The sequence below is a fragment of the Lactuca serriola genome, chromosome 8 (assembly GCF_051521515.1).
Source record: "Lactuca serriola cultivar US96UC23 chromosome 8, Lser_US96UC23_V15, whole genome shotgun sequence".
NCBI classification, from domain to species: domain Eukaryota; kingdom Viridiplantae; phylum Streptophyta; class Magnoliopsida; order Asterales; family Asteraceae; genus Lactuca; species Lactuca serriola.
Genome location: NC_136415.1, coordinates 115,074,121 through 115,091,404, shown reverse-complemented (window position 1 = coordinate 115,091,404; position 17,284 = coordinate 115,074,121). Strand labels below are relative to the sequence as shown.

General features: G+C 36.5%; 1 protein-coding gene across 1 annotated transcript; it reads right to left on the bottom strand.

The window, feature by feature from the left end:
• Nucleotides 1-2,306: 2,306 nt before the first annotated feature.
• Nucleotides 2,307-3,399, bottom strand: LOC145070940 (deoxyuridine 5'-triphosphate nucleotidohydrolase-like). The gene is made up of 3 exons (XM_079017889.1): nt 3,031-3,399; nt 2,807-2,898; nt 2,307-2,719 (listed from the first exon to the last, which is right to left on the bottom strand). Exons 1-3 carry the CDS (start codon nt 3,360-3,362, stop codon nt 2,475-2,477), a joined length of 669 nt encoding a protein of 222 aa, XP_078874015.1. The 5' UTR covers nt 3,363-3,399; the 3' UTR covers nt 2,307-2,474.
• Between the last annotated feature and the right edge of the window lie 13,885 nt (nt 3,400-17,284).

The following is a 17,284-nucleotide window of genomic DNA, read 5'->3' as shown; positions in this document are numbered from 1 at the left end:
TTCCGATAAGGTGTGGAACGATGCAGGGTTGGATGCCACATGGTGGGAGGCCCCTGAATCAAACATCCAAGGTGGCGTTGGGGCTGTAGTGCCAGCAGTAGTCATGTTGACTGTTGGAGAAGATGCATTCAGAGAAATAGTGATGTTGTTCTCTTTTAGGAACCTTGCTAACTTTCTGCACTCCTTTGTTTCATGACCTGAAATATTGCAATATTGGCAATAGGTAGAGTTCCTGTTGCCTCGAGGAGAAAAATTGTTACCATTGGGAGAACCTTGATAGCGATTGAACCTGTTACCAGAGGCATTGTTTGACCTGTTAAAGGAGCGATTATTATTGTTCTGTCTAGGAGTGAATCGAGATTGTTGTGTCTGGGTATTGTTGATTGTGGTGATGACCGATGGTTGTTGAGTATCTTTGAGGGTTCTTTCATGGTCCACAAGTTTGTCGAATAAACCAGGGAATGTAATGGATGTATCTCTGATTTTTAGGGCCGCGACAATGTGGGCATAATCTTCTCCGAGTTGGCCCAATATATGAACAATTAAGTCTTCTTCTTCTATTGGGCTTTGAGCTAGGGCCAGCTCATCAGAAATAGTCTTCATCTCGTTGAGGAATTCAGCAACTAGTCGAGAGCCTCATGGGTTATTGGAAAGGCGTGATTTGAGAGATATAATACGGGATCGAGAAACACTTGCGTAGCTGTCATTGAGTCTTTTGAATGCTTGACGAGGTGTTTCTGCGGAGGAAACAATAGGTTGAATCGTGTCAGTACAGCTTCCAAGAAGAGCACCAAGAAGAATCTGATCTTGGCGGTACCAAGGGTTGTAATCGGGATTGGTTTTTGTGACATCACCAGCGAGTGTTTTGGCTGGTGCTTCTTCTGAACCGTCGACATGTTTGTCGAGACCTAGGCCGATTAGAGTGGCCATAACCTGCTTTCTCCATACTGGGAAGTTTGTGGCATTGAGCTTAATTGGGAAGTGTGTTTGTGCTGTGACTTCGATGATAGGCATTGTGGATTATCGGAGCGGAAGGGGTTTGGATCAATTAGGGCTCAGAGGAGCTATTGGAGCTCTGATACCATATAAAGGTATTTAATTAATGATTTTAAGTTATGTATTGCTGGATGAAATACACGCCTTATATAGGCTGATTACACTGTTGTGGTCATCCACATTTATAGGAGAAGTCATAGGAACTATTGACTATACAATTTGACTATGTATTAAACATTTACAATATGATTAAATCTATCTAGATGGGCTTAATGGATCGGATGATCCATTCACAGTAATAGTGTTTTAGTAGAGATGTCCCTTGTACTTCAAGTCGGTGCACCTAATAGAAAAAAAAATTACACTACATTCCAGAAATTGAAAAGTAGCCCGAGACCCCAATGCTCCACTAAGGTCCACCATTGGGGTGAAGTGAGGGTAGATTTCCCTATACGTGAGTTTTCAGTGGAGGTCATTTTAGTAAATGATTGGATTTGATCGTGAGTTTTCAGTGGAGGTCATTTTAGTAAATGATTGGATTTGATCCATAGACTGTATATTTTTGCACGATGTGTGTATTTTTGTGTTTCTTTGTGCCGTCTGATAAGAAACACACATGGTGAGGAGTTATACGTTTCAGATTTGTGATTCACCATTATTGTAGTATATATTTCAAGTGTTCTGAAATGATTTCCAGTTTTTAGAATCATTTGGGTTACATGTTATAGGTTTCAGAAATTTTATTTTTGATTCTCGATTTCTAGAGAAGAACAAATAGAGAGAGGAAGATAATAAGTGGGTGCTGGTGGTTAGGTGTTCAACAAACGAAAAAGAGATACAAATATATTAGGTTTAAAGTTAGATAGACCCACAATTTAAATTAAAATATTTTTAATAATTAAAAATAATCAAAAATATTAAAAACAAATGAAAAATAAAAATGATATTATAGTCCTTTCATGTCTTGCAAAAAATTAAACATGTAAATATAAACTCGCAAAGGATTAAACATGTAAATTTAAACTAAGAAAGGACGAAACGAAACTTTAAAACCAAACAACGATCGAAGTAAAGTAGGACCAAACATTGAACGATTCATGTAATTTACTCTAGATATTGCTATTACTGTGGTATTGACAAATGGGTTCTCGTGAGATTTTGGTAACATTTTTATACAAAAGTTGTTTTATCGTGGGAGTAAATTACAACTTCGATTTTACCAAAGCATCTAGTTCGGATTAATAGGTGATATTTTAATTGAATGGTTTATCAAATCAAAAGACCATAGCTAAAAGGGTTTCTGCACCATCTTAAAAGAAAAAAAAACAACATGACCATTTTCACAACCCACCAACTGTTCGACGAAATGTTCCACAAAAACCACAGGCAGTTTTATAGCAAACAATCATGTAAACTTCCTAAATCTAAGAGCCTAATTGAATAAAAGTTCTTAATATCATAATTACTTGTACAGATTGTTAAACGCCAGTTGATCCAAACCCACCCGCACCTCTTACAGTTGAATCAAGATCATCAACCTCAACGACTTCAGGTGTGATTATCTTCTCAATAATCAACTGCGCAATTCTATCACCAGTTTTCACTTCAAAATCACTATCAGAATGGTTGAACAAGATTACCCCAACTGGACCTCTGTAGTCGGCATCAATCACACCAGCCCCAACATCAATTGAATGCTTCCATGTGAGACCAGATCTCGGAGCTATAAGCCAGATGAATTGTAATCTGTAAGTAACACAACCCTAGTATACTGTATAAAAATAAACCAAAGAAGGATCAAAATGTATACCGATTCGAGCATATGTCCCTTCTGGTACAGCTATGGATAAATCTGTGGGAACCAGTGCTTTACCCCTTGCTGGCACTTTGGTATCAATTGCACTGAACCAATAACAAATCAAAATCTTAAAAAGAATCGTATGATCGTCAATCGAATCCGACTTTCGTTAATTTTCGCAACTAGGGTTTGATTGTGGATTTTTATAAGGAAAAAAGGAGAGGGGATTTACATACCTTGAAAGATCGTAACCAGCGGCAAGAGACGAACCTCTTGCAGGCAAAATAGCTTTCTCAGATAGCTTCTTCACTCTGAAAAGAGGCTGGTCAGAGTTTCCATTTCTATCGTCAATTTTTTGAACCTTTGGGATCGGCCCTTCGATTTCAGGGCTGCCGTTGTTGTGGGACATGGCTGAAACTGGCCTAAGAAAGGATGGTTTTAACGAAAAGTTGAATAGAGAAAAACGAGACGTAGGATGACGATAATGGCGGTAGGGGTAGGGTTTATTAGGAATGAAATAGCCCGCCAAAGAGAGGGTGCGTGGTATGGCGCCAAGAGTTCCCGCCATCTTTTACCTTGGACAGTTGAACTCTTCTTCCAGGTGGTTTATCCACTCCTCCATAAATTTGTAAATAAAATATATAATTTTGTTAGTAAAATACATTTTGGAAAAAAAAATATTTATCTATTAATATTTTCTTCACTGCTTACAAATTGGGTTCAGGGCCGGTCCAATAAGTTTTGAGGCCTGGAGGCCAAAACAAAAAAATAGTCCCTTAAAACATCATAAAATATAATGAAAATTCATGTATGAAATAATGAAACAAAAATACTTACAAAAATTCATATGATTATTCATTCTTATTAGCGATATTTCCCTTTTTATAAATAATATTATGATTTTAGTCGGTTATATTACCATTCATGTGAGTGTTATTTCTATTTTCATTCGTGTGTTATAGATTAGCTTTTTTAAGTTTTCTTCCAACAAGTTGCTAGGTAACTTCTTATTATTTTAGTTATAATAATAATTTATATTAAACAATGTCAATTATAAAACTAGTATTATAAGGAAAACAATATGATATTGTGTCTTCTATAGTTGATTTTTCTCCTTGGAAAATTGAAATACACTTGCGATACTATGTATTTAGTTCTCTTTTGATTTTGCTGCTAATAAAACCCCATTACATAATTTAACTATAATAGATGTTAAAGGAAAACGATAAAACAAAGAACACACATAAACTTACAAATCAATAGTCTCACAAAAACTTGAAGACTGATCAATGCTAGACAAAAGAAATATAGTCTTTGAAGTAGTTATAAAAATATAGTATAAAATAATAACCAAAAACATGAATTCTAAGAGTAGGAATAAAGATCAAATCACATGTCTTGAACTCTAAAAGATTAAAGAAGTAATGTTAACCACAAAAGGACACACAAGAAAACTCATAAGTTACATTTTTGCTTGCAAGAGCACATGTATGAGATTTCACAATACAAGTATGTAAGAATCAAGAATCAGATGTTTTGCTTGCAAGTGCACAAGGCTTACATATTTCAGAGTAACATGATGGCACATCTTCGATTTCTCACTTACCTATTTATGCCTTAATTAACCTTATTTATGCTTCAACAATCTTGAAAATTGCCATTAAGTTGTGTATTACGAAGAGACATCAATATACATTTATTGTTAGGTTTTGAGCATTCTAACACTCCTAAGGTGTACATGCAACCCTAGAAACCTTGGTTCTATGTTTGACTTTCCAAGGTTCTTAACCTATCTAGCATACCATGGGGAACTTTTAAACATAAATGCTAGAAGAAGAACATACCTTTTGTAGTTTGGATTCCTTGAGAACCTTGTGAGCCTAGCACCTCAAGTGTGATGTCTCAAATGTCTCACACAACACTACAACTATTGGAATAGACTTGAGAGAAGCTCACTTACACCTCAAAATCGACTAGCCCTCTATCTTGTACAAGTAGTGCCGATTTTGCTAGACTAAGGGTCTTTATATAGTTGTGGCACAAGTAGGGTTACACCATGTAAACCCTAATTGTCATGACTTTTCATATTCCATGATCCATGGGTTTGTAACCTCCATGAATTATCCATGGAGCACCTTATGGGTTTTAGCCAAATCCATACAAACCATGGATCATTAGCCCACTATATAAGAATAGATTATTTACACAATCAACCTCATATATTTAATTAGTCTCTTTTTGATCACTTAATTAATTACAAATTAATTCTTTGTTCAATACTAATTAAATAATATTATTAATATATTATAACTTATAATATATTAATAATCTTTAAGTGTCATTTATCTCATTTAGTTTATCTAAGTATTGCAATGTCAAATGGACCATGTTAATCGGGTCAAGTACATCCCATAAATAGTTATGAACTTAGACACCCAATCCAACATTTACTTGCTTCTTGAAAAATGAAACGTCATCTCCTGGAAAGACACACAAAATATCTATGTTAAGTAAAATATGAAAAAATTCTAATGTTGCAAAATTCAAACTCAATACCTCAATAATCAAAAGTCTAAGGTCTCAACCATCTGAACTGCAACAATCTTTTGTTATGTATTGCATATTATATTTTATATCATCTAAAACTATATATATATATATATATATATACACACACACACACACAATAATCGTAACTCGAAGGGGTCCTAGTTTTGGTGAAAAGACCTTAGATCAATCAATTTATCAAACAATGACAGTAAACAAGAACAAATAAGGATTCACAAAGAAAAACTTTCACTAAGAAAGATAATCTCACAAAGAGATTATCGTGTGCACAAAGCGGCTATTAGGGTTTGTGAAAGGTGTTACCTTTCACAAACTGATACAAAAGATTATATATTACTATTCTAGACAATCCCTATAAATCAGGGATATGCCAGCTAACTAATTTACGCTAACTATGGAAACAAGATAAATACAAAATCTGTTACAATGCACTGAATAAATCTAAATACACTGAGCTGCTGAAATGTTGATGTTGATGCTGAGATATGCGCTGATGCTGAAAGATTTATTTCAAACATCATCATATTTCAAGGTTTGACCTTACAATATCCCCCAATATGATGATGTTCAAAACCAACTAAATTAGAACACCTCTGGACAAGAACTCTTCATACTCAGCTTCAGCTTCTATTTTTACTGGCCAGTAAGGACTATCCAGCAACTCCTGTCTTCTATTCAGCAGCTCCATAGCAATAAGGATGTGAAACTCTCCGGAGAGATCTTTATGACTCATGCACATTTGCCTTAATCCAACGAGATGAGTGGTTGGAGCCCTTGGAATCTCAACAGTTCGCTGAAAACACATTTTTCTGTTTTTGTCGAGATAGAACATCCCGTGTTCAGGAACTGAGATAAATTTATGTTGAACTGGGTCAACACCGATAGGAAGAGAGTTGTTTATTCCACCAGCACCAAAGTTCAGAACCAACACATCTTCACTGTCAACTTGAAATTTGGTTCTTAGAATTCTAGGAACAGATGACTTTGGCCTTTATGCTGTGGTCGTTCTTTAGGAACAAGGTCCAAATGCTGAACTTTCTTGATCAGCAGATGAAGAGCACATGTCAGTTCAGAGGAGTGAGTTGAGGTTTGCTTGGATGCTAATTCAAGTAATTCCATCCATTCAGAATATCCATATTTGATCAGCTCATCCCTCTTGACAACTTCAGTGTATGAATGTTGTGGACCTTGACGAGTAATCAGCAACGTAAGAATTTTCTCATTGCGTGGTTTGGAAGCTTTAACTTTGATGATTTTATAACTACACACTCATCGTCTAATAACATCTTCAAACCTCTTTCGATCAATCCTGTCTAGAACACTATCAGTCTTAGGCTTACTGTTGCTAGGAGGAGGCTGAGAAGATTGAGATTTGGACTGAAATTCCAAGAATTTCTGCATCTGAGCTTCAAAAGATCCTTTGGCCTGAAGTTTATGTTGAATGAGTGATTCATCAGCTTGAGCAATGTTCTTTAGAAGCTGACCTTGATTGGATTCATCAAGAATTTGTTTAACTTGATCAGGAGACATGTTCCATTCAACCGCCAAATTTGATATACTGACTATGGACTTGGGTTTCTTGCAAGACAAAGAAGTATCAGTGTGTGAAGGAGCCAAGTCAGTATCTGCTGCCTTGCGCTTGCGAGATAGCGGATGAGAATCTTCACTAGCAACGTCTGAATCTTCTCCTTGGACCGGAATAATGGAATCAACAATGGGATCAACGAATTTCATGTCTGGCCTTTGAGATTCATTATCAAGATCATATGAATCTTCTTCTTGGACTGGAATAAAGGGATCAATGAAGTTCATATCTAGTATTTGACATTCATCATCTTGTTCATCATCATGCTCACTATCTTCAACAAGCTTTTCAGTAGCTGCTGGACTATTAGGCTCCGCAGAGTCAGACTCATGCATCGGCTTTGGTGATTCAGTCTGAACAAAGGTGTTGTCAACATGTTCGGTGTCTCTCTCTTTTGGATCATCATCAACATTATCATCATCATCAGCATTATCATCATTATCAGCATTATCATCATCATCAACATTATCATCAGTATCATTATCATCATCATCAGCATTATCATCAGTATCAGTATCTCCCCCTTTTTGAGCATCATCAGTTTGGGGGCTAGAGGAAGGAGTATGCAAGAGAACTTTCTTTAGCTGATGAACATCAGCCTCAATGCGTAGAAGACGCTGACTCATGTCCCGAGTCAGTGTCAGAAGTTCATTAAATGTTGAGGCCGGAATTTGAAGGAATGAAGTACCTAGAGCTGCTTGTGAGTGTGGTTGCATCCCCTGAGAAGGTTGGTCCCCCTTGGGTAGATTCCCCCCTGGGAGGGATGCTCCCCCTGAAATGGTTGCTCCCCCAGAATCAGTGGTTCCTCTTGAGCGGAGTGAACTTTCTCAGTGGCAGAGACTGTATGATGAGAGAGTTGAGGGGAGAAATGACCACCATCATGCGGTTCAGCCTCTTGAACGGCATGATCTGCATGGTTACCATCAGCTCCTTCATCAGTATCAGCGGTGAGTGAAGGAACAGTGTATGGATTTGCAATCCATTCTCTCATCCTATCAGAGATGCCGATGTCAGTATCCAACGGATCATCTTGATACATTCGAATTGACATGCGAGGGCATTGGATGGGATTTCCAGGGTGTGAGAAGTAATCTGCAACAAAGAATTTATTGAGCACAAGAGCAATCTAACGTGGAAAGGGAACGTGATCAGCGCGTACATTTGCACGAAGAAGTTGAACAAGTTGATCAAAGAATAAACCCCCATAATCAAGTCTTTTATTGAGAAGAAGTGAGCAGACGACTTGTTGCTCATAAGTGCTCAGTTGATCAACACTTTGAGACTTATGACCCACACATTTGCACAGAGCACCAGTGAAGAATTTCCATCCTGGGGTCATACATTGACGCAGAATAAGAGCTGATTGAGCACCAGCCTTTGAGTGATCATATCCCAGTTGATCGAATAGACGTCGACAACGTTCAATAGGAGGAAGTTCAGAGAAGCGTTCAAAGATTGGTAACCTGAGTGCAACACTGAGGAGTTCAGTGGTAATAAAGACAGAGTGTCTTCCACGGCCAATAGTCTCGGTGATGACATTGTTTTCATCATTGACTGTTTGCGGTGTAGTAGAACTCACAAACTTGTTCAGGGAAGAACTCTGATGGAATGTCACTGATGGCGTATCGGAGGCGGCAGGAGGCTAAGAAATTAACGAAATCATCGAGTCCAAGACCTCGATGAACATCTGGAATATCAGGGTTGAAAACAACGTTGGTGGCTTTGATGTATATTGGAAGAGGAGGAGAGTTTAGGGCAGGGATTACCCTTCGTGAAGTAGAGGAGAAAGTGAATAGAGATGCCGCCATTAAGGAGTTTTAGGATTATAGGGTTTTGAATATAAGAGAAGGAAATTTAAATTGTGGAAGGAAAGTTTGAAATAGGGGTGGAAAGAAGTTTAAATATGGAACTAAACGGGCTTTTTAAAAGGCAATGATTATCTTCTTCAAAAATAACTGCGTATTGTAACAACCTGTCAAATCAGAAAATAGCCGTTGGGTAAAAAAGAGTCGTTGGACAGAAGATGAAACGACAATCAGTGTCTGCGGAAGCGCTGAGATCAGTGTCTCAAAAGTTACATGCTGAGGATGGGTCTCCGTCAATTCAAAGTACAACTTGCTTGATTAAGGCTAGCAAGGAGGTTGGTGCGTGTGATAGATACTAGTTGTATTATCTAACCATCGGCACAGAGTGTCGTGTCTTTATCAGTGAGTGGTTTATCTTACTGAATCATTAGATACTGAATGAGAAGAAGGCAAAGAGAGGATTGTTGCGTGTGATAAACCTTGGTGTTTTGGTCTAACCATCGGCAAAGATTGTTAAATTCTCATCAGCGTGTGTTTTGTCACACTGAATCACGAAATCAGTGTAAGATTGGTAAGAAGAGATAGTTGCGTGTGATAGATCTTGGTGTTTTGATCTAACCATCGGAAAAGATTGTTAGATTTTCATCAGCGTGTGTTTTGTCACACTGAATCACGGAATCAGTGTAAGATTGGTAAGAAGAGATAGTTGCGTGTGATAGATCTTGGTGTTTTGATCTAACCATCGGCAAAGATTGTTAGATTATCATCAGCGTGTGTTTTGTCACATTGAATCACGGAATCAGTGTAAGATTGGTGAGAAGAGATAGTTGCGTGTGATAGATCTTGGTGTTTTTGATCTAACCATCGGCAAAGAGTTTCAAGTTGTTATCAGTGTATGGTTTAATACAGTGAATCATTCAACTTTAGTTTAGAAGAGTTGAAGAAGAGAGAAAGATAGGAGATCAAACCAAGTACTCAGTATGCAAATATCACCAGCATGTCATCATCAGCACAATGTACATCAGCTTATAAGACAATACCAAACATTAGCAAAAATTAATCAGCAAAATTAATTACAAAGTAATCATTCCAAGTTCTCCAATAATGTAAGCAGTTGTTTGAGAATCCAGTGCCTTGGTGAAGATATCAGCTAATTGTTCTGAAGTCTTGACATGTTCAAGAACAACCTTGCCCTTCTCAACATTATCTCTGATGAAGTGATGTCTGATTTCGATATGCTTTGTCTTTGAGTGCTGGACAGGGTTTTGTGTGATTTGAATGGCACTGGTGTTATCACAATATATGGGAGTTTTTGAGAACTTGATCCCATAGTCTAGAAGCTGATTTTGAATCCATAAGAGCTGAGCACAACATTTCCCAGCTGCAACATACTCAGCTTCTGCAGTCGAGATGGCTACTGATGTTTGCTTCTTGCTAGACCAGCTGATGAGACGATTTCCAAGGAAATGACATCCACCTGACGTACTCTTTTTGTCTAAGTTGCATCCTGCATAGTCTGAATCAGTGTATCCAAAAAGTTCAAATGCTGAGTCGCGAGGATACCATAGTGCTAAGTTATGAGTCCCTTTCAAGTATCGAAAAATACGTTTGACGACCATGAGATGAGATTCCTTGGGATTAGCTTGGAATCGAGCACAGAGAATGGTTCCAAACATGATATCAGGACGACTTGCCGTGATATACAAAAGAGATCCAATCATTCCTCGATATAGAGAGTGATTGACATCAGTGCCAGTTGGATCAGCGTGCATCTTATCAGTCTTGGACACTGGAGTAGAGGCTGGTTTACAGTCACTGAGAGAATACTTAACAAGCAGGTCAGAAATATATTTACTTTGGCAGATAGAAATACCCGATCTTTGTTGCTGAACTTCAAGACCTAAGAAAAAGGTCATCTTCCCCATCATGCTCATTTCGAACCTTTGAGACATGATCTATGCAAATTCCTTGCTTAGTTTCTCATTTAGAGAACCAAAAATGATGTCATCGACATAGATTTGAACAAGAATCATGTATGAGCCTTTGTTTTTGATGAAGAGAGTATTGTTGATTGCTCCTCGTCTGTATCCATTTTCAAGAAGATACGTTGTCAGCATCTCATACCAAGCCCTGGGTGCTTGCTTCAGTCCATAAACAGCTTTGTCTAATCGGTACACATAATCCGGGTGATCTTTGTCAACGAAGCCTGGGGGCTGATTAAGGAATACTTCTTCTTCCAACACACCATGAAGAAATGCTGTTTTCACATCCATCTGATAAACAATGAAATTCATGTAGGATGCGTATGCGAGAAACAATCTGATTGCTTCAATGCGATCAACTGGAGCAAAGGTTTCCCCGTAGTCGATGGATTCAATTTGAGTAAACCCTTGAGCGACAAGCCTTGCCTTGTTGCGAGTAATGATTCCATCTTTATCAACCTTGTTGCGATAGACCCAGCGAGTTCCGGTGATGGTCTTTCCTGATGGTCTTGGAACAAGAGTCCAAACCTTGTGCCTTTCAAACTCATTCAGTTCTTCTTGCATGGCTTTAATCCAGTCAGCATCTTGAAGAGCTGAGTGTATCTTGTCAAGTAAGATCATTGAAACGAAATTAACATACATGCAAAAATTATTAGATACACGAGATCTGGTTCGGACACCATCATGAATATTCCCAATAATTTGATCAACATGGTGATATCGATGTTCAGAAACTGATCCTGATTCCAATGAATTTGACACCGAGGAGTTATCAGTTGCAGGAGAATCTTCAGCTTCAAGGGTTTCATCAGCACCTAATGAATTATTTGATGATCTGGTTGCAGTATCTTGATTCAAGGAACTTGGAACTGAAACGATAGAATCAGAAATAGTAGCTTCATCTTCAGCATGAGGAACTTCATCATATGGGCAAGAGAGAAGCTCTTGAAAAATAGAGGAAGAATGAGTGACTTTTTCATCAGTATATGATTCCTCATCAAACTTCACATGAATGGATTCTTCAATGCACTGCCTGTTCATATGAAAAACATGAAAAGCCTTTGAAATAGATGAGTACCCAACAAAAATACCTTTGTCAGCCTTAGGTTCAAATTTTGATCTTGGGTCACGCTGATTAAGAATATAACAAATACATCCGAACATGTGAAAAAAGGATACGTCTGGCATTCGACCTTTCAACATTTCATATGGTGTCTTCTTGTGCATCCTGTGAATTAGAGATCGATTCTGAGTAAAGCACGTTGTATTGACAGCTTCAGCCCAAAACGACATAGGAAGACCAACATGAATCATTAAGGTCCTTCCTGCCTCAATCAGTGTTCTATTTCTTCGTTCAGCAACTCCATTTTGTTGAGGAGTACGAGGAGCTGAGAAGTTTTGCCCAATGCCTTTATGATCACAAAATTCTTCAAGAGTTGAATTCCGGAACTCAGTGCCATGATCACTTCTTAGCTGCTTAACTTTGAGACCTGTCAGTGTCTCATTTTTACGAATCAGTGAGATGATTTCTTGTGCAACATGACTCTTCTTCTTTAGGAAAACCACCCATGTAAATCGAGTGAACTCATCCACAACCACTAGAGTATACTTGTTTCCACCTAGAGAACGGACAAGAATAGGTCCGAACAAGTCCATGTGGAGTAAATGAAGAGGAACAAATATACCGGAACATAACTTGGGTTTGAAAGATGACTTGGTTTGTTTTCCTTGTTCACAAGCTGAGCACATCTTGTCTTTAACAACGCTGAATTTTGGGAGACCTCTAACTAGATCTTGATTGGATATTTTGGATAGATTCTTGAAGTTCAGATGAGAAAACCTTTTGTGCCAAATCCAGTTGAGATTGGTTTGAGACTTTGTAAAGAAGCATTGCATCAGCGCCTTGTCACATGAGAACATATCAAGAACATATATATCATCTTTTCTACTTGCAGAAAGTACGATGTTCTTGTCAGTGTTGACAACTCTTCCTTCCTTCTTTGTAAAGTGAACTTCATAGTCAGCATCACACAATTGACTGATTGAGATGAGATTGTGTTTGAGACCCTTTACATATGAAACGTTTTGAAAAACTACGTTATTGCACTTGATATTTCCATATCCTTTAGTGAAACCCTTTCCATTGTCTCCGTATGTAACTGTAGGACTAGTTTTCTTGACATAGTCTTCCAGGAGAGACTTGGATCCTGTCATATGTCTTGAGCAACCACTATCTAAGTACCAAAGATGCTCCTGACCCTGCAGTGCTGAGAAACTAGTTAGAACATACTGACCCATTCGAGGATGGGTCATTCACAAAGTTATTTGATAATAGGTTATAACACTCCTTAGGAAGACAGTTTAAAGAATTTGACTTAAGAGTCCATTTTTCATTTCTAACTTTAATATTATCAGCTCTTAAAGATAATTTATCAAATGAACATTCACTGATCTTATGAGAGGTATCACCACATCTGTAACAAACTCTAGTACCAAAGTTCTTCTTGGTGAGCAATTTTTTGAACTTTACACATTTTGACTTGTAAGATTCACCAAGAGAGCTTTGTGTCCTTTTGTTTATCATTGAATCACAACTGAATTCAGTGTCAGACAAATTATGATCAGTGATAGATGATGAGCTATCATCAATGTCTGATTTGGACTTATTCACAAATGCATTGCAATCAGGAAAGTCCTTAAGTTGTTCATGAACAGCGTGAAACACTCCATTAGAGATAGGGAAGGCAATAATATTCTCAGTGAGAGGAGTTGGTCTTACAAGATGTGCAGGGTAAGAGGTTGGATCAATTCCAGTAATTTCAACATTGCACTCAGTGACACCATTAGAGTTAGTAACACAGTATTCATCAATTAGACTCTGATTAATAAAGGAGTTACTGACAAACTTGTTTTTGAAACTGTTTTTCATCTCATTCATGGAGTAAAATTCAGATTTTTTTTTCTTGAGATTTAAAAACCTTTTCAGTTTCTGCAAAATTACCCCCGAGAATTTTCTCACATGAATGTGGAATTTGAGCAGAAATAATATAATTAACATTTTTGTGAGATTTTGCCCAAGTTTGAAGCACAGTTTGTTCTTTGATCAAAAGATTTTTAACATTATCAATTTCAGCAGACAAAGATGAGTTTGACAAACTAGTGATTCTAAGATTTTCTTGAGTGGAGTCAATAATGTTATTTTTCATGGATATTTCAGTTTTAAGAAGATCAAGTTGATTTTGCAAATCCCTTATTGTTTGATTCTGCTTAGAATTAATAACACCCAAATACTCAAACATTCTGATTTTTTCATTCATTGAATAGGAAACAAAGTTTTTGACCTGATACATTGAAGGAGAGTCAGAGTTGTGCTTCCTGGAGTTTTCAACTGCATCAGACATATCAACATCAAATGTACTTGTGCCTTTTTCAGAAACATCAGTGTCTTCTATCTTTACCATCAGACACTTGACTTCATCATCTGATGACTCCTCATCAGTCTTCCATTTTTCTTCTTCAGCAACAAGAACTTTATGTTCCAAGTTCTCTGCTTTCAGTTTCTCAATCAGCTTGTTGTACTTCTGCTTCCAGTATTCATCCGAGCTTTGGGTTCTTTGTTTACATTCCTTTGCAAAATGACCAGTGCTTCCACAGTTAAAGCACTGAGCTTTCCCTTTCTTATCAGTACCATGCTTTTTATCAGCTTCTGATCTTTTTGAAAACTTTCCACCCATCTTCTTCTGAAACTTTGAGAAGTTTCGGCCTGATTTCTCAAAAGTCTTTACAATCAAAGCTGCACTAGCCACTACCTTTTCAAGATCATCAGTGTCGGTTTTAGAGGAATCAGTGTATGAATGGCTGTCAATGTCTGAATCTGACACCAGCTTTTTGTTTGAGAACAAAGCTACAGATGATTCATGCTGAGAATTCTTCATCAGCTCCTTTCTCTGAAGCTTGGATTCCTCATAGTATCGAAGGTTTCCATAGAGACTTTGTAAGTCCATAGTGTTGATCTTCTCACTATTTTTCAGCACATCAACATGGTTCTCCCAACCTGCACCCAGAGAATCCAAAAACTTCTGCACTAGAACAGTTCTATGCTTCAACTGATCTAATCTCCGCAGATCATTAACAAGAGTATTGAACCTGTTAAAGGTTTGAGTCAAAGTTTCACCTTACTTTGCAAAAAAATGTTCATACCTTCTGTTAAGATCATTTATTTGAGTAGCCTTGACTTCTTCAGTGCCTTCAAAAGATACAGTCAGAGTATCCATCATCTCTTTTGCTGAGATGCAATTTTGAACCAGCCCGAAGATATTGTATGGCAAAGCGTAGCTGATTGCAGCACGAGCACGAACATCTAGACCATTTTTTCTTTTGTCATCTGTCGTCCAGTTTTCTCTAGGCGTTTTCTTCATAGCACCATCAGGAACGTTGTTTTTCAAAGGCTGATACATCGGGACGTATGGACCCTTTTCGACGATGTCCAACATGTCTTCATCTATTGACTCTAAAGCATATAGAGCCTTTATTTTCCACATGACAAAATTTGTTTCATCAAAAGGAGGAATTTTAGCGGAAGGATGATTTGATGAGTTTGACGAAGAAGAAGATGAAGCCATTTGTTTGATAAAAGAAACCTGCTCTGATACCAATTGAAAAGACCTTTGATCAATCAATTTATCAAACAATGACAGTAAACAAGAACAAATAAGGATTCACAAAGAAAAACTTTCACTAAGAAAGATAATCTCACAAAGAGATTATCGTGTGCACAAAGCGGCTATTAGGGTTTGTGAAAGGTGTTACCTTTCACAAACTGGTACAAAAGATTATATACTACTATTCTAGACAATCCCTATAAATCAGGGATATGCCAGCTAACTAATTTACGCTAACTATGGAAACAAGATAAATACAAAATCTGTTACAATGCACTGAATAAATCTAAATACACTGAGCTGCTGAAATGCTGATGTTGATGCTGAGATATGCGCTGATGCTGAAAGATTTATTTCAAACATCATCATATTTCAAGGTTTGACCTTACATTTGGTGAGTCCCGGGGCGGTCGTCCAGCTTGCCCATGCCCTAAGGCTGGCCCTGATTGCGATGTTTTAACAAACTCATCTCATAATCATTTTCTACAGAAAATATCACAAAACAAACATTTTTTTTTCACTAAAAGTATTACGAATTTGCAAACTTTTTCAATATTTCCAACTCTTAAAACCAATATTTATTCTTCGCGTTTTTTTAGTGTAGTTCCTGAAAATTCACGAGTGGGTTATTCATATTTTCATTTTGTTGTGAAAAATGTATTTTCAGTTATTTGTAAAATGAATACCTTACACATATACATAAAGTCAATTTTAATGTGTTTGGTATAAAGGTGTTTGGCTTTCAGGTTCTATATTCAAATATCTTTGAATTTTTATTATATATATATATATATATATATATATATATATATATATATATATATATATATATATATATATATATATATATATATATATATATATATATATATATATATATATATATATATATATATATATATATAAGAAGGGCATGAGCAATCCCACTTCATTTTTGTTATTACAATATATATAGAGTTTAGAATATACTAATGTTACAACCAATTCTATTTTATCCTTTATAAATAGAGAAATTAATAGTCACACTCTAAATTTGAAATATAAGTTATATCATCTCACACATTCTATTTTTAGAGTGTACAATAAAATTTAAAGTGGGGTTGAAGAACCACTATAAACTCTATTTTATACTCTAAAAATTAGAACGTGGCTTTTAGGTTCTTATCTTTTAAAACATTTTTCATCAGCATATGCATTTACCCTTTGTATTTAATTTAGTTTGGTTTACATTACAAATCATTTATCGACTTCACGGTTTTATATCTGCAAAACAAATTATTTTTTCGCTAGCTAATATCACGTGTGAAAAACATGTTATGCTCATAAAAAAATTTAATTTGTGAGTTAAGGAGTCAGAAAAAAATAACAACGAATTCATGAGCCTTTTTTTTATTTTATTAATTAAATGGTTATTTTGTGATATTTTCTAAACGATGAGTCAAGGGGTGACATGATGGTTTCATATAAGGTGATTTTAGTAAATATTTAATAACATTATGATTAAGAAATGAGTTTCGAATAGGGTGGGCTTTTTCACATTAGAAATGTGTACGGCGTTTGATTTTCTTATCTTTCTTAAATTTTTTGCTTCTTAGTTTGGTTTAGAGTAGTTATAAGCTCAGATTTTGATTTTGGCGGGCTTTTAGTTTATTAGACGCACTATATAGAATTAGCATGGTATTCATTCCAGACGTTAATGCCTGCGTGAAACATATTATGTAAAATTAGCATTGTATTTATCCTAGAGGTCGAAGCCTGTATGATGAAATAATATATTATGTAAACACGTTTTAACTCATCTAAACATGAAATGTTGATTTTTGAAGACATGTTTAATTTGTTGAAATGACGTTTTACTGTAAAAAAAGTTTGAAATGCACGATGCCTCA